Here is an 18,251-nt window from a genome sequence, read left to right as displayed (position 1 = left end):
TATCAGAAGTACAGTATAGTGTATTGTACAGTGTAAATGATCAGAACTAGTCAAATGGAGAAGGGATGAAGCAGATCTCAGAAATACTCTGCAGATGTTTCTGGTATATATCAAGAAAACTGCTTTTACAAAACCTAGTTGTATGAATGTTTTCTGATACACAAGTAGGTAAGCCAAGAAGCAGGGAAAAAGTGGAAAAGGAAAAAATTTCTTTTCTTTCTTTCTTTCTTTCTTTCTTTCTTTCTTTCTTTCTTTCTTTCTTTCTTTCTTTCTTTCTTTCTTTCTTTCTTTCTTTCTTTCTTTCTTTCTTTCTTTCTTTCTTTCTTTCTTTCTTTCTTTCTTTCTTTCTTTCTTTCTTTCTTTCTTTCTTTCTTTCTTTCTTTCTTTCTTTCTTTCTTTTTCCTTTTTAAATATTTTTTTATATATGTGTGTATGTATGTGTTTATTTATTTATTTTTACAAAATAGCCAAACAGGCAATGGGCTTCTTAGGGAGTGGAAAAAGTATTTTCTGCTTTCAGGGTGCATGGAACTGGGATGAGCTACACATGCAACTAGGAGCACAGTCCAACTGAGTTGTGTGCGAGTATCAGATTTTTTTAATGTAAATCTTTCATTCCATTCTGTTTTCCTCATGTGGAAGTGTCATGTAAAACATGCACTGGAGAGAAACTTTCCTACATTCTTTTTAAACTTTGGTCTACAGTGTTCTCCCTTTTCCCTGGCTATCTTTTTGTACTTTATTCACTACGTAAACTTTGTGAATGTGTATTTGGATCAGTGACTTAAATGAGCTAATAATGAGGATACTTATATTAATCATTCTAAGAGTTAAAAATCTGGTGAGTCCATTCCTTATGATATTTAGTGTATTCCAGTGAATGCAGGCTAATAGGATGTAGGTTCTCTGACAAAGTCATGTAGTAAAATTATTCTCTGAGGATAATTTCAAAGATAGTTGTGTAAAAGAGAAAAAATACATAAATTGTCAATATCCCCAAAAGCAGCCACTGCAGGGGAATCCTACAGAGATTTGTTTCTTTCAACACATTTATAAATGACCAGGATAGAAAGACAACAGAGACAAGACAGAAGTTTGCATATGAAAGAAACTTTAGAATAACAAGGACAATGTATAATTCTGAGGGCCTGCAGGACAACCATCACAATATTTCCAGCTGTGAGTAACTGGGCAATAAAATGGCAGGCAAATTTTAGTGTAGATGAAGAGAGATAAAATAATGCACACTGCATAAAATCTGAATTTCATGAATGGAATGATAGGCTCTGTGTTTACTGTCAGCAATCTGCAGCAAGATCCTGAGTTTCATAATAACGTCAAATTTAGGCACAGTGATGGTCAAAGGAGGCAAATGAAATTTTAGGAATGGTTAAGAAAGAAGTTCATTATAAATTAGATAATTCTGTTATGGATGAATCATGGATTTATACATCTTGATTACGATGTGCCAGCTCTGCTCTCATTATCTTCAAAGAGTATAGTTCTATTAGAAAGAGGTTCAAAGAAGGATGACAAGAATAATCAAAGAAAGGGGAATGGTTTATATACAAGATTGACAGAATAATCTGAGGCTTGTCAAAGTTAAAACAAAATTACCTTGGAACATATAGTAGAGGTCTGTAAAGTTGTGCATAATATAGCAGGCTGTTTGGGTTCAATTTGTCACTGATTTGGTCATTAAAGGAAGTCAAGTACAGTAGAACTAGTAGAATTTTTTCTTAATACTGTAAACTTATGGATTTTCCCAGATTATACTATGTATGTTGAAAGTTTATGTGGTTTTAGGGGCAGAATGGACAAATATATTGACAGTGCATTGGGGATGGTTAAAGACATAGAAACATGCCCAGTTCAGGGAATTTTGACATTTCATTTGTTTCACTTTTATCTAAATTCAAGTATTTTGTAAACAAGAGTGTGCAATTTTATTTGGAGAAGTAAGTAACCATCTGAGCACTACATAGGAAATGTATAGAAGAATCCAGGATGAAATGTAATTCCCTCAAGCATTTGAATTACCTGAGCTATTCAGCATTTCCTGTTCTTTTTCATTGCATTCACTCCTGTAACGAAAGAGACAGGATAACTGACTCCAGAACTATTATGTGCAAGCCTCATTCATCCCCCAGGAAACTGTTCTCTCCATTAAGGGAAGAAAGTGTGTCTCAGAAATGCACTAGATGAACATGCAATTAAATTGTGGTAAGCAAAAGGACATTTGTAGTTGTGCAGTCAAGGAAGGTTTTTTGGCTAGATTGATAGTCTGAATTACTTTTGAGCTAAATAAAGGTGTTTAAGACATTCCTTCTATGACGATAAATTAAAAGGCCATTAAGGTAAATTGCAGGATTCACTCTGAATGCAACAGTGGTTTATTAGGATAAACTTTATCTGGTGAAAGGAATATATTTTTTTTCCATATATTGTGTGCATGTGCGAGAAAAACTGTTTCTGGTCCAGTTTCTCATTGTTTTAAATTGCTGTCTTCATCTATATAAACATTTTTATTTTTTTTTTCATTTCCCTTTTCAAATGTGAACAGATGTTATCAAATTAAAGCTCAGTGAGACTTTTTTAACTGTATTGTGCCTTTTACTATATACAGTCTACAGAAAAAGCAAAGGAAAGAAAGAAAGAAACAGACAAACAAAAATGTAAATTCCCATCTGTATCCCAACTAAGGAAATTTTTTTCCCTCTGGCCTCCTAGGGAACTATCAACGTATGGAAGAGGGGCACACATGAGGGCAGGCTTCCCTGGTAGCTGAGTCAAAACTGTTTTCAAATGAATAACAGCCTGGTTGAAAGTTAGATGTAAATTTAGGCCACTGGATTTAACACCAACGGTCAAAGTTCTCAACTGAAATTTGGGAAATAAGTTTGTTTAAGTATGTGATAGAGTTGTGTTGTAATATACAAAAATTGGTCATTTGGAAGGGCTTTAATAGGACTGTTTTCTTACTGAGATGTCTGATTCTTCATGCTGTATAACCTTTTAAAACAACAGCAACAAAAAGACAAATTGATCTAAATGTAGTTGTTAGGGAATGAAAAAAATGGTGTTGATGTCCTTACAGGTGAAAAGTGGGGGGTACCTGAAGAAAGCTGCTAGGTGCTGTCAAATAATGCTCTAATTGGAATCTTTAATAAAGGTCCTTGCTGGGGTTTGCATTCCCCCCACCCAGCCAGAACATTGGGTTATCAGTCTTCCTCCCTTGCATTGTCTTGGGAAACAAGGGATGGAACCCACTGACACTTGTTGAATGTTTATGGAGACTAAACTGTGAATGTGAACAGAGTGAGGCAGTGAGCACTAAGGAAAGCACTGTGAAAGACAAATTACATTCTGGATGGCCATGCACAACTGTCACACATGAACTGAAGGACATCTAGATGAGCTCATCTCCAGATTGCAACGAGGGAAATGTGTATGGAGCTGAATACTGGCTTCAGTGCATTGAAAACAATGGTGGCAACATTGGAATATTGCTGAGGAACAGAAAGAACACTGTATACAAATGTATAAGGACCTACTGGACCAATACAATGCTGAAGGTGGCAGTCTCTTGGATCACATCATTACCAGTAATGAGATCACTTGTCATCACTATGAGCCAGAGTCAAAATGGCAGTCCGTGGAGTGGACATGTGAATTCCCCATCAGAGAAAAAGCTCAAGATGCAGTCCTCTGTGAGTAAAGGAATGTGCACTGTTGTTTGGGACAGGACAACAGTGATCATTCTGGATTTCCTGGAATGGGGACAAAACACCAACTCTGGCCACTGCATTGCCACAGTGACTAAGCTAAAGACTCAAACTTTTAGCCCAGAGATGAAGACAGCCTTTCTCTTGCAGTGCAGTAATGGCAGGCCCCATACTGAAGACCATGAAGCACGTTGGCAATCTTGACTGAACTGTCCTACCATACCCACCATACAGTCTGGATCTGGTGCCTTCTGACTTCCATCTGTTCAGGCCAATGAAAGATGGACTTCATGGGCAACATTGCCCTAGAAATGACAGAATAATAGCAGCTGTGAAACAGTTGTTCACCTCCACTGATGCAGATCAGTACAAGTGCAGCATGCAGGCTCATGTTCATTGCTGGTGAAAATAAGAAGCTTGTGGGTGGTTACTATGTTGAAAAATAGTGTTTGTTAGCTCTATCTATTTGCTCTATCAAACAGTGTGATGGTGTTCCTTGTAGCTCTTGTAGTTTCTGTGGAAATAAATAGGAGGCATTACCTTTGGAACAACCCACCTAGTTTAGGCATTCCTGCTATATTTTTTATTTCTATATTCTTTCCTTCTCATCACCCTCTACTTTTCTGATGGTTTATTGTGGGCTGTGTGATGATGCATTGGTACATCTTTAGCAGACAGCTCTCTACTCAAATGTTCTGAGAGCAATTTTTTTTGTTCCTTCATGTTTGGAGGTGGGATAAGAAGTTGGATGTGAAGACAGTGTTGTATTTTTGCTTCCTGCCCAGCAGTTTATCTATTGCCTTGCAAAAAAATAAAGAATATAGTGGCTACTGCATAATCTCTTGCTACAGCTGTTCTTATCATTGCCACTGGGCAGTGCTACTCTATTTTTGTGCTGCTGAATATTTTCCTGTACAATTACACTGCAGGTTGCATGAGAATGTGGACTAAAGTGAGACCCCTGATGAGAATACAAATGTTAAAATTCTTGTTCAGTTGTATGCTATGATGTTGAACCTGTCTGAAAGTAATAGCGTTCTTTCAGAATTGAATCATGTTTATGCATTTAGTGAATTGAAAACAGTATGCCGCTAATTAAAATAATAAACTTGCTTTTCTGTTGTGCCATAAGCAGCGAATCCAAAGGAAGTAATGTATAGGAACAGTATGGAACTGCAATCCATTAGGTAATAAATATTCCATTCAGTCGTCAAGCCTTGTAGGAACTTCAGCTAAATGAAAAAGGCAATGTGTCTTATATCAACACGCTTGCTACTGTGGGAATTCTGCAGAAATGAATGTTGTAAACATTTTTTCTTTCATTTTGACAGGTAATATTTGAAGCCGAAGTCTCAGATGGGAGAAATGGCTACATTGCCATTGATGACATCCAGGTTCTGAGTTACCCTTGTGGTAAGTAATGATTAAGAGCTGCATTTTTCTCTGTCTTTTCAGGACATATTTGATATTGCTGTGGCCTGCTGAGTTTTCATCACTTCATCACTGATGTTCTTTGTTCTTTCAATAGCGTTTGTGTTGTAGCTTCCAGGGCAAAATGTAGTATTGCAAGTGATTTACCCAGGTGAAATCTTTGTCTACCAGAAGTATTGCATGAATATAAAAGCAGACATACTTCAGTGTCTAAGCTGTCTTTTGTTCATATGTATGTCCACTATATCCACTGATTACAGAAATATGACATGGTTTCCAGATTTATTTTTAAATGGCTTCTAGCTACAGAACTATTGAAAGGAGGTCTCTGTTGCTATGGTTTGTTTTGTGTACAGAATTCAGGCATTTACATTTGCCTCTTTTTGCTTATCTCTGGGTAAAACTACACTTCAAACACAAGTTGTGTTAATTCAGGTGTCGTACAAGTAACTTTTGTGATGAAGAGATTATTACTGTGCATTTCCATCACCAATGTTGGTTGGGTCTTTTTGTTGTTTTTGTGTGTTATGTTACTTTGGTTCAATTTCACTCTTCTGATCTTCCCCTGGATGCTCCCTTTTTCAAACTGACTTTTTCTGTAGTGCACCTCATGGCTGTTAATTTAATTATTTTCTGAAAACTACACAACAGTCTTCCTCCAAAATTTTTAGAAGGTGGCTGCAGTGACAACCTCTCATCTTGTTTTCTTCTACCCACAACTCTGTTAATGACTGTTAACTCTCATAGGTTACCAAGCATAAAGGCTGTCTGATCTCAGTAGTCAGCAAAACTCTCTGCAACTTAAGTATCTGGCTTTTTATTTATCTTTTCTCCTTTCTTTCCTTTTTTTTTTTTTTTTTTTTTTTTTTTTTTTACATTTTCTAATTGTGAGAAGGCACTTTGGTGCATTAATGACAGAAGATAATCATGCACCTTTCTCATATAAGCTGTTTTCTGTGCTTATGTTTAAACATTATTTCATTCTGATTTGCTGTTTTGTTTGTTGTTGTTGTTGTTGTTATTGTTGTTGTTTTCCTGAGAGGTTTTCTGGTGTTTTCTAGTTCTTTTTTAACTAAGCACAAAGAAATAACAGCTCGGATAATGCTGTAATTGGTGGCTCTTGAGAAAGGAATGGGTGAGAGCTGTGTAATATACACATTCCTCAAATATGCCTGTCAGCTTTCTTATGTCTAATAAATCCTTCAAGTGGTTGTTCCACAGAGCTTTCCTAGGGGGTTTGTCAGTAAGGGAAATAATTTGCCTGAATATTGAAATATTATGCTCAACGGCAAAAATGAATTCATTTAGTAAAAGTATGGAGCTCAAAGATATGTTGCAAATGATCTAGATCATATCTTTTTTTTTTTTTTTTAGTTCAGCAGTATCCATCTAATTGGCTTTTTCCCAGTGTGACAGACCTGATACAATTGAAATTCATAGGGATAATTTTTGTAATGTGCTACTGACATTCTGGCATTTGATCTTCTTCTCTGGGCTTTGATTCTTAAAATACTTTATTAGAACTCATGTATAAAATAAAAAGGAGAGAAGGGAAAGGACTGAAAACATTCTTCTAGAGCTGAGATGAAACAAATCATTTTCTTTATGTTATCCAACAAAAGGTTTTTATAATATGCATCTTTGCAAAGACAATGTAATGGCACCTTTTCTAGCAATAAACATTATTTGTAATTTTGTTTTCCAACTCTGCAGATAAATCTCCACATTTCTTGAGGCTTGGGGATGTAGAGGTCAATGCAGGGCAGAATGCTACATTTCAGTGCATTGCTACAGGGAGAGATGCAGTGAATAACAAGTTATGGCTCCAGGTAAGACCAACACACTAAGTCTATTTGCCTAGAGGACAAGATGCTTTCTGGAAGGGGAAATCTTTTCTGGAAGTCTGTTTTCTTTTTGTTTAGTTTAAATAAGATGCTATGTTGTTTAAATGGTGAAACTGATAATAAATTTTGTAGTGTTAAAAAGCTTAGACTAGGACCTTTTTTTTTTTTTTTTTTTTTTTTTTTTTTTAGTGTTCAGTACAGGACAGTTGTTCTTTAAGGCATTTTGATCTTTTCTGCTTTTAAATCATCACTGTTTATTACCATGAAGTACATGTAAGAACGTATTCTCAATTTAAAAATGAACAACTTTTCTTTGTGGTTTGTGTGGATGGTCTTGAAGGACTTAAAATTAAGACCGCCAAGTAGAGAGATTGCAAAGGTTCACACATATTCCTTTAAAAAATGATTTTTTCCACATAATACTTGTATGTGTATGCTCTAATTTGTACATAAACCTTAAGCATTACTCTAGAATCATTTCTTAATGCACATTCTATAACTCATTTTTGTAAAAATAGGAAATTACTATACATTTTCATAATTTCAAAGTTTTTGGCAATGACTGTACTTTGAAATTAACTATAATCAGAACTTTAAAGTATGTAATCTTTTGTAAAGCGTTGTCTTCTTGAAATGAACTATAATCAGTTACTTCAATCTGTTTGATTTTCTTTTAATAGTGTGTGGGATGACAAACCTTGAGTAGCGGTTGCATATAGGCATGTGTTAAACTTCAAATGTAAAAGAGAATATTTTTAATAGGAGTATGAGATTATAAAATCTGATACACAGAAATTATTGCCAGACAAATATGCTGCAACATTTTAAAATGTTAACAGAGATCTAGCGGTAAGTGTATTGCATTTATTGAATAGGTATCTTATCAATAGGAATGATGTGGTATTCTATATCTTTGGGTAGTAACTTGTTTAAACTGAGCATGTATAACATTTCTTCATTGAGGAAGTGAAGTACAGTTTCAAAGGTTTGCCAAATAGATCACATAAAGCACACAAACTAAAACTGAGATTGGTTACTGTACCAAAAGCAGGAACATAAAGAAAGGTGCATGCAAGAACAAATGTGAAGCACCACCTTCTGTGGGTAATTGGTCAGAAAGGACTGACAGGGACAGCCAGCTGGAAATCTTCCCTATCACTTGGTCCTCTGAGTCAGATAACTGACAGATTATACTTGCTAACTTGCAATCCCTTGAGAAGGCCAGTTAGCAGCCAGACAGCTCAGGAAACATATGTTTTGTCCCTTCAAGTACTTCATGGGTGGTTTTTTTTGTGTGTGGATCACAGATGTGGTACATTTCACACAGTGCAAAAGATAAGGTGTCTTTGACATTCAAATAACACTACTTGTGTTTATGAAGTGCTTTGATATTCTTCAAGATACTTTGCTACTAAATTCATATGCTGGGACTTACATTCCCCTTCTTGTTTTCCCTTAAGTAATCCCAATTTTTCACCAACTTAAAGGTGACCTGTATTTTTTTCTTCCTTTCTCATTATTCCAACATTTCATCTTACCTTCCTGACATAAGTGCAAATCATGAACTTTCCTACCTCTGAATTCATCCTTAAACAGATGATATAGCTGTTTTGTTCAGCTAATAGTGAATTGACTCCTCGTCCTTAAAACATGGGGTGAATATATATGTGGGCTCTTGAGACTAAAGCGAATGACTTGAAAGAGGTTCATGTTAGCCTTTGACCACACCAGAGATTCATAAAGGGTGAATAGCCAGGAAGGAAGAGCCAGCAGATCAAATCAAATGCCTAAGTAATTGTTTTTGAGAGCCCTGAGCTGAAACATTCCAGGAATGTATTTTTCTTGTAAGAACAAAAAATGATGTGGGGATGAAAAAAAAAAAAAAAAAAAGAAAGAAAGAAAAAAGAAAAAACAAAGATATTTTTCAAGTACTCTCTATTGGAAAAAATAGCTTTTGGTCATGTCCTTATTGAAAGAGAAAGGATATTTCCTTGTTAAAAGAAAAAATATAAAAGACAAGAAAAAGTAGCATACAGGTTGCTATTAAAACAGTGTTTGAGAACTAAAGATCTAAGGTACAATCTGGGACTTTTTACATCTGAAATGATCTAAGATAACATTTGCTTCTGTTGAAGTAATAGAGTTCTGCAGGCACAGATTCCATTATATAACCTACTACTGCTGTCTGGCTTTCCCAGCCCTCTGCAGCCAAGGCCTGAGGTAAATTCAGGAGCAAGACAGAGCTGGGGGAAGCAGCCACCCTGTTTTGTTTTCTGTAGTGCTGTCTCTGAGTGCAATCTAGCTTCACTGAGCTGCAGCAACCTCAGCTTCTCCCACCTGAACTCTTCTGTAGCATGGAGCTTTTACTCACCTTTCCCTTGAGTTAGTTGAGGAAACTGATCTGGCAGAAAAAGATTTTGTCTGCAGGTGTAATTTTGTTGCTGTTGTTATTGAGGGCAAGAGGGATTGTTGAGTTTGATTTGTAAGGGTGATGGTGGTGTGCGCGTGTTTTGTTTAATTTCATTTTTAGCTTGATTCACGTTTGAATTATCTAACTATATGTCGTGCCAGCAGATGGGATGTTTGGTCTGGAGCAAGGAAGAGAGAAGGATTCTAACAACCTGAGAGTAGATTTGACTGTAGATTGTCTCGTTGTTCATGACCTGTGTAAATTTTAATTTTCCAGTGGGAAAAAACACTGTTGATACATAAATGATCCGTGTGCGTGCACATTTCCATGTTTTAATTTGTAACTATAGATTAAGTACACGTACCTTTGTGTGACTGAAAAAAAAAAAAAAAAAAAAAGATGAAAATAGACACATTTCAATGCATTGTTTTTTGAGTGCTTTATAACTGTCTTTTCATCAACTTCATTTTCTATAAATGCATAACTGTAAGAATTTCAAGTGAATGTGAATTAACATTGAACTTTTGACTTTCACTAATGTAGATTTTGCTAGTGTGTTTAGTGTTAGATTATGTCTTTTCTCCTGCCCCTTCCACAACCTTGCCTACCAACCCCTGCATTTTGCAGCCCCACTGGGCCAAAGCTGGGGACAAGCAGAGCTCTGGCATTGAAAGATAAGCAGTGAAGATAACACAAGTCTTTAAAAATGTCAACTTAGCTAATATAAAACAAATATTTGAGCAGGTAAAGAGATTTAACTGGTTGAACAAGATGATCTGAAGCATACCTTTTGTAGCAAAATAAATACTGGGTGTGAGAGCCGGACAGAAATGCAGTGCTCAGATTTTTCACCTTTTCAGCAGAAACTAATATTCAGTCTGTTACAGCAATGAGCTGAAGTATTTTCTTCATAACCTAAAATTATTGACAAATTCTGAAATAATTTCAAAATCCTTTTTTTTGTTGTTGTTTGTTTGTTTTATTTTGAAATGCATTTGGTCTTATTATATTATGCTTTTGCCTACCATCAACTTCTGAATGTAGAACTGTGGGTTTATTTATTTATTTATTTATTTACTTTACCTTCTCTTAAAATTTCCAGTGTGGTATGTCACACACAAACAACTTTGAAGTGTTTTCACTGAAAACACTGAAGCATTTGGATTGTCAGATGAGTCCCCAAACCCAACAGAGTGACCTGACATTTTGCCTGTTATGTTGTGGTGTGCTTTGTCTTATAAGTTTCAGGAGTTAGTGGTGGTACTTGTTGAAAATTTCCTGTGAGAAGAGAACATAAAGAGTGTGCACACGTTAGCTGAAAAGTTGCAGTAGAACAAGTAATAGATCAGTTCTTCTGCTGATCTTCTATCTTTTAAAGTATATGAATTGTCCTTTATGAGAAGATGCTGAAAATTGTAGAATCATAGAATCTCAAGGTTGGAAAGGATGTACAAGATCACCTAGTCTAACTGTCCTCCTGTCACCATTGCTACCACAAGCCACTAAACCATATCTTGTAGCTCCTCATCCAGATGCCTCTTGAACACTGCCAGGGACGGTGACTCCACCACCTCCGTGGGCAGGCCATTCCAGTGCCTAAAGAATAATGATTGTTTCTTTTGCCAACGTTTGATGCACCTTGCTGTGTTATCTATATTCATTTGTTGAATTACTATAAATATTAGTATAAATATGGCTGCCTTTTTTTGTGTGTGTATGTCAAAGGCCATGTATTCCAGTGGAGTTATGTCAGCAAAAAAGTCACTTTTACCACTTTTACATGTAGATACTGTTTTTAGGATAGATACATGTTAAGCATCAAGTATGTGAGAAAACAATACCCATATGACTTTTTAGTATGAGGATAGCTTCCGTGATTTTAAGCTTTATTTCTTTACTGCGAATGTACAGAAATAGAATTGTCTAAACAGCATAAATAACACTTCAGGACACAAAGACTAGAAAGCATTGTACATATTGTTCAGCATTTGTTCTGTGGATCTGATTGGTGTATCAGAGCAATAGGGTTTTTTGCATAATCAAGCTGTGTTTAACTGCTTCCTGAGCTGGGAACAATTGTGATTCTCATAAACCCAGTATGATTTTCAGTGTCTTATCGATGTCCAGTTTAACTGGACACTTGCACAGTACAGAGAATTGAGCTTTTTGCTCGAACATCTGTTAAACCATATGTCTTGGCACCTGGTTCAGATGGTGATAACAGCGGCACTAATGAGTCCATCCATCATTGCTGAGCTCTGCATTAACGTAGCATTGGATTATGGAAAGCGGATTCTTCTGGCTTTGCAGACGGATATATTTTGCCACGGTCTTCAGTGATGCCATTTGCTCTGGTGAATCTGAAATTCAGAGGGGTAGTACACATGTTTAAAAGTTTAATGTGTGCCCAATAATCCTGTGCAGATTGTCATTGGAGCTGCGGTGAGTGGGCCAATCTGTCAGCAGGGGCTGTGGGTGCTGGCATGAGGCCACCACACTTAGGCTGCCAGGGCTGGCAAGTCAATCCTGCTTTTGCCCCTGAAGAGACTCGTCAGCATGAATGAATCTGATCCAGACCCTCTCACCACCAGAGGAGTATGTCGTTCCTTGCGGAATAACAGATAATTAAAGCAATTGCCTGAAAGTAATAACTGAAAATGTGAAATTAGGAAGCATTATGGAAAATAAAATGCAAATTGCTGGAACAACAATGGCGTGGGGCTGACCTCCCAGCAATACCAACTGTTACTGGATGATGAAAGACCATCTGCATGGCTGTTCAGCTCTGCCGCATTGTGGTCCTGTTCTTGAGGAAGCTGCCATAGCCTATACTGCCATTTTTGCTGGGTTCTTGGATTGTGGTGTTCATTGCCATAGAGTGCAATTTGATGTTCAATGTTTGTCTGTCTTTCAGTGGTTTTCAGTGCTAGATACTGTATGTCTGGGCACTTAAAAGCAAATTTGTATTGAGCGCATGCAGATGGTATCCTCTGATGGTGCCTTGAGGCCATTCATTCTGTAGAACCAATACAGCAGGAAGGATTTTAAACTGGAGAGTGTATGTGCAAACCTGTGCCTCTAACGAGAGGGCTCAGGAATGCAGCACTGATTATTGTGTTTTATGAAAGGACAGTGATTCCTCTCATGAAGGAAATTATGTGATACAGTTCCTTTCATCCCACAGTGTCCAGAAGTTGAAGGCATGGATCGTTATCCAGCAGTAGGGTTTTGTGTGGGGGCCTTGGTCCTTTGGTAGAAAACATTTAGCTGTAGTTGAGTGTTTGGAGGCTTTGCTCTCTGGTTTTATAACATTGTAAGAATGCTTTTTGTTGGTTCTCACAGATTTTACAACTCCTGAAAATTAAAGGAAGCTGAGTAAGCTAAATGATCAAGAAACTTTGTTTTGCCCTTTCTTTGATGTGGCCTAAGGGAAACTGAGAAAAAGTGTTTTCTGGATGCCTTTTTAGCACCCATATGGTTCCAGCTATGAGATTGTCATGGAGACTTTTGGTCTCATTTTTGTTCTTAGTCAGCTCTCACGTTTGCCAGTTCTGCTAAGTGACGTCTGTGGGTCAAGCCTGCTTGCCCTGTGGAGTATCTGAAGCCAGGGTATCCTGCTGGGGACACAGGAGGGCAGAGGTCCACTAGGAAACTACTCTGAGGCTGCCTCAGCCTCTGGCAGGCTGACCCAGGGCATCAGTGTCTGCCTGAAGCACAGGCAATTTTGTGATAGTAAATATTACCATCTGTTGATCAAACCTGTTCTTAGGTAGTAAAATGCTAGTAAAATTTGTCATCTTACCTGTGTCTTGATTACTAACATTGGCCAGATAGCTTACAAGTTCCTTTACTCTTGCATGGAAACTTCACTTGTTTCTTTTACTTATAGAAAAGATGATTTTGAAAGTGAGCAATGAAAGAAACACAGAGGATAGGCTTCACCTTTTACTGGGGCTTCTCTATTTTACCTACACATTTGCCTCAGGCTATTTAAGTTCTCTTGTAGACATCCTAGTTTTCTAAGCATTTCTCAAAGAAATATGAAAAACGGCCTTGAAGTGATAACATCAAGCTACTTCTAAATGGTTTGACTGGTAATTTACTCTGTCCTGCATTTTGTTTACTCCGACATGATTATAAGGTATATTTGCAAATGAAAAATACAGTATTCATAACTTATTTTATATCCTCCTTCAAATTTGTTTGTTTCAGAAAAGTATTTTAGGGTCATTTAACCCTGAATTCCCTCTCTTCGTCCTCAGTTTATTAGCCTCTTGGCTAAATATGGCAGTTTTCCCTAGACCCCTAGTCATCTTAATTTTCAACAACACCAAATCCTGTAATCCTCCTGGTTTTAATTTAATTCTGCCCCAATTAACTAATTCCTCCAGCCTGCATAGCTACAAGTCATATCGTTTGCACTACAGCCTTTGGGACTGCTGTCCCTGCAGATCCTCCCTAAGGGTGCCACCGATTTCATCAAGGCTGGAGCACCAGGTGCCTGGAAGCTGTGATGCTGTTGCATCCCTGTGGTGGGACTGGAGGGTATTTCTAGGAGGGAATTTACTGACAGTTAGTTCTGTGACCTGGTCCTGTGAGCTTAGTTTTTTAATCCATGCATTTAGATCCTCTCCTCTGAGGTGCGAAGTGCAGTAGGTACCTTTGTACTCCAAGCAACTGTTTGCTCAAATAGCTATGAGATTTACAGAGTGATAAAAAACTTGTCCTCTTATAAAATACTACTGTGTATGTGTGTATGTGCATGTATATATATACACACTTCTATATACAACATTTATATATATTTGTGTATATATATATATAATACTATATATATATATATGTATATATATATTTATATAAAATACTGATATACTTAATTCCTTTTGGAAAAGACTAAAATCATCTGCTAAGAAGCATGCGAGGAAGTATCCTGTGTTATTTTGGTCTTGGTAGTGTGTGGGTTTTTCTTTTTCCCATTTTTTCTTCTGCAAAATCAAATTATGTTTCTAGATCTGCAGGTTGAATGCTGCAGTTAGGTATGCTCTGCTCAAGGTGCTATCAATCTTTAGTCATTGTGTCCAGATTTGGTGTTTCTGTGGTTTAAAATAATAATAATAATAAAGTACTGTAGCTTTCTGAAAAGCATTGTTTTTAAAATGTATTCCTTTTTTTTGTGTGTGGCGTATGTTAGATCAATTCAAAATAAAGGGGGTTAAAAGCAGGCATGGTTTTCATTTCTGTATTTGGATGGCCGGGGATGCTGTAGAATGTATTTTGCTGTTCTTTCTCTGGTAGATTTTATTACAGGCTAGGATACCCATTTCTGATGACACCAGATGGTTCTCATTTAGACTATTTCTTGATAACAGTTGGTTTCTTCCGTAGGAGGTTTCAGTGCAGTGGGAGGGAAATTGAGCTACCTCGAAGCGGACAAGTTTGGTTAACAGAAGTGCATGCAACTAAAATATGTGAAGTAATTTCCTATTCTTCTAAGTGGCTCTGCAATCTAGAATTCAACTCTGTACTTTCCACAAAATTTTTGGTATATGTGTACATGGGAAAAGCTTTTCCTGTGCCTATGTAATGCATGGGAAATGCTTTTAGTCGGTTTTGTCATGCATTTGGAGAGACCAGCAGGCTAAAGCTGGTTACATTAGTTTCCTACTTAATGGGGAAGAAAAAGAAACAACCCATAATCGCATGCTTTATTTGAAAAGCAAACTGACAGAAAAGAAAATGCTACTTCACAAGATTGCATACTAAGAGAAAGGTAGGACTATCTGGGCATATAATTTAAACAATACTTCCAGCTCTTGTTCTATCTATAAAATGCAGATATTTATTTATTTATTTATTTTGCTAAAAATGTGTATTTGGGAATAGAATGCAACTATAGATAAATGAATTCTGCTTTCTTGATCACTTACTCTATTGTGGGTGCTTTACCTTGTGATAGTTTCATACTTTGTTATTTGCAGTATGTTTACTTAATTTGAAAATATCAAGGCACAAATCAAACACAAAATCATAACAAATAGTTTTCTTTACAATTTGTTTCTGTATTAGTAAGTTTTGTTCTGAATGTTGTTAAAGCATGTACTCTGCATGTCAAAAACTGCCTGACAACTGCGTGCAAGTAAAATGTTAAAAGTATGGTAATTTAGGTTAGTTTTTTTTCTCCCCTTATGTTATTTAAATTTTACCAAAATGTTTTTTGACATCATCTGTTCTTGCTACATTGAAGCTGTCCTCATTCAACCTCTTTTTTTTCCTCTTGCAAAAAAAAATAAAACAACCAAACAAAAAAAATCCAGTGCAAGATACTTTTGCCTGTACACAGTGAGTAAAAGCACACAAGAAAAGAAAAGTGTAACACTATTACGTCCTTTACAGATTCCCTTTTTCTCTAGGCATCTCAGTGTAACTCCCCTGGTGCTGGGGAGTTCTCTGGTGAAGTTCTAATTTCTCATTTGGGGATAGAGTTGCTTGAACTCTCCTCTTGCACCCTGCACAGATACTTTATCCTCTCCATGGCCACACAGTGAATTAATGCACAGACTCCTTGGTGATGATAAGATGGGAGACAGAATGTATTTTCAAGGATGGAATTTTATTGATTTATTTGTGTGTGTGTGTGTGTGTGTGTGTGTGTGTGTGTGTGATTGGGCTTTTTTTTCTTTTTGCATGAAGATAGGAGTACAGGCAAGGAAGGGTGAGTGAGTGTGCTGTGGTGGCTGCTGCTGCCAGAGCGATATGTGTGATATGTGTGTCACTGCAGCCATGGTGTTGACATCTTCTGATCTCTGGAGGCATACCTGGGTCCAGCTGAAAGCCTGAGAAAGCAAACAGGGTTGACTGTAGTTGTTAGCAGTGGAGTGGACTTAGATGTTTACAGTAAGAAAGGGGCAGTGATGTGTTAGGTTTGAGCTGTCCAGGCTGATAAAAATTACTGTTATGAAACAGAGTTCAAGAGAATTCAGAGGAAACTTCAGCACAGAAATATATGATATCTTATCAGTGTTTAAAAACAAAACACACACACACAACCCAATGAAAAAAAAACAAAAAACAAAAAACAAGAAGCCTTAATCTATCTCTCAAGTTAAAAAGTGAAGTTTTAAGTCTGTATTAGAAAATTAACAATGTACCTTAGTTGAACCAATTAAGAAGGATGTTAAGGTTAGGTTTCTGATATATTCTGGAAGGCACACTAAAATTAAATTTCATGTTAATTAAACATTTAAATTCTTTCATGATGAAAAAGTGAGAAATCTTAAGGCATGTCCTAATTGTTAATTTGCCTGTGACTGTTTTTAAACTGTATAGCTTTCCATGTTGATTTTTTTTTAATAAATATATGCTGTCATTTCATTACTTGAAAATTAAAAGAATATATGTGTTACTATCAAATTAAAAATAAGTGTGAAGTTATAGAGTCTAATTTAAGGTCACAGATTTAAATGCCTGGAATGCTGGAAGGAAGGAGGCTTATTCACCTGCTTATATTTCATTTAATCGGGTGTTTATAGACTGTAGTTCATGGTGAGGCCCAGTTATTTTCAGCAAAGGAGAATAGCTGACTGCTGCTGACCTCTTCTAAATGGACAATTTGGGGTTATCAAATCAGACAGCAAGGGGCTGGAGGAACCAAGAATCACACAGGGTACAGCCATTACCTATTAGTATAACTCCACATTAATTTTAAATTGAATTTTTAAAACCTAATTGAGCAGTGTTTTCAAGCTCTGTGCAGTATGAGCAGGACATAAATTGAAACAGTATGTACCAGAAGCCCTCTAATAAGCGGAGAGCACTGTTGCCTTTCTTTCCTCTCCTTTAAAATCAGTTATATTGCTCTGACATTAAAAAGAAGAATTTAATTAAGAGATTGTGGCAGTGCATCTGAACTCTGACTGGTTAATGGTTTGCCAGTGTAAGGGGCATGCATGGGAAATAAATGCAAGTATTTTCTTTAACATTTGTTTTTAAGTGAGAACTCTCTACTGTTTGAATTTCTCATGGTTTTAATGACTGAAAAACATTTTAATGGGTAAGCTGTACATGAAAATTGACTTTGAGGATGTAATTGTACCATTGAATTCCCAAGGAACAAATCCTAATACAGAGCAATTTGAGCAACCACTCTGAGTCTTGTAAGATTAAGTAGTCAGAAATCACTGATGTAAATGGAAAATAAATAAATAAATAAATCCTAGGCTCTGTTGTTGGAGTAGAACTGTAAAGCTCATTAAATACCATTTTGATTAATTGCTCTAAAATTAACTTTATATAGTAGCCCAGTTCACTTTTACATCTCTAACATGAAGCATGCAGCCTAGCTGAAGTAAGCAAGTTCAGAGCTTTGGAGGGTAAATAATTTTACACATAAAGCTTTGCGATGGGCTTCTCTGCTGCAGGCTGAGTGTGGCATTGAAATTGAAAGCACTGGACTTATTACAGGGAGTCCTTAATTTTAGAAAACTGTCTCTGATGTTTATTTTTCCCTTTACAAGAGAACGAGAATTATTGCATTACATGGGTTGCTGTCAACTCCACTATCACATCATATTTAACAATAAGATAAGCCTTCTGTTCGTTATATCCCACTTGGTCATTTTAACAATTGTGTGGCAGGTCTGTGTTTTCCAGGACAGTCTGGTATCCCCTGGATGGCTGCCTGCATGCTGCACTGGGGAAAGTGTGCACTGTGGGGGGCACAGCTAAGCAGGAGAGGAAATAGTGCTATGAGTTTGCTTATTATAGTTGCTTCAAGACACCAGATCAACATTTGCAGAGAGTTTGAGTTGTGGCTTGTTTCAGCCCCTAATCAAAACTGAG

The 18,251-nt window shown here is 36.7% G+C and overlaps 1 protein-coding gene across 15 annotated transcripts in view; it reads left to right on the top strand.

The window, feature by feature from the left end:
• Window positions 1-18,251, top strand: part of PTPRK (protein tyrosine phosphatase receptor type K) — a 384,844-nt gene that overhangs the window by 170,786 nt on the left and 195,807 nt on the right. For all 15 annotated transcript variants that reach the window (XM_072333871.1, XM_072333868.1, XM_072333872.1 and 12 more), the window contains exons 4-5: window positions 5,057-5,138; window positions 6,870-6,985. In XM_072333871.1, the coding sequence (XP_072189972.1) occupies window positions 5,057-5,138; window positions 6,870-6,985 (198 nt within the window). The remainder of the gene's footprint in view (window positions 1-5,056; window positions 5,139-6,869; window positions 6,986-18,251) is intronic.

Source organism: Excalfactoria chinensis, chromosome 3, assembly GCF_039878825.1.
Source record: "Excalfactoria chinensis isolate bCotChi1 chromosome 3, bCotChi1.hap2, whole genome shotgun sequence".
Lineage (NCBI taxonomy): Eukaryota > Metazoa > Chordata > Aves > Galliformes > Phasianidae > Excalfactoria > Excalfactoria chinensis.
The sequence above is the reverse complement of the archived record's forward strand: the minus strand, read 5'-3'. Positions and strand labels throughout refer to the sequence as shown.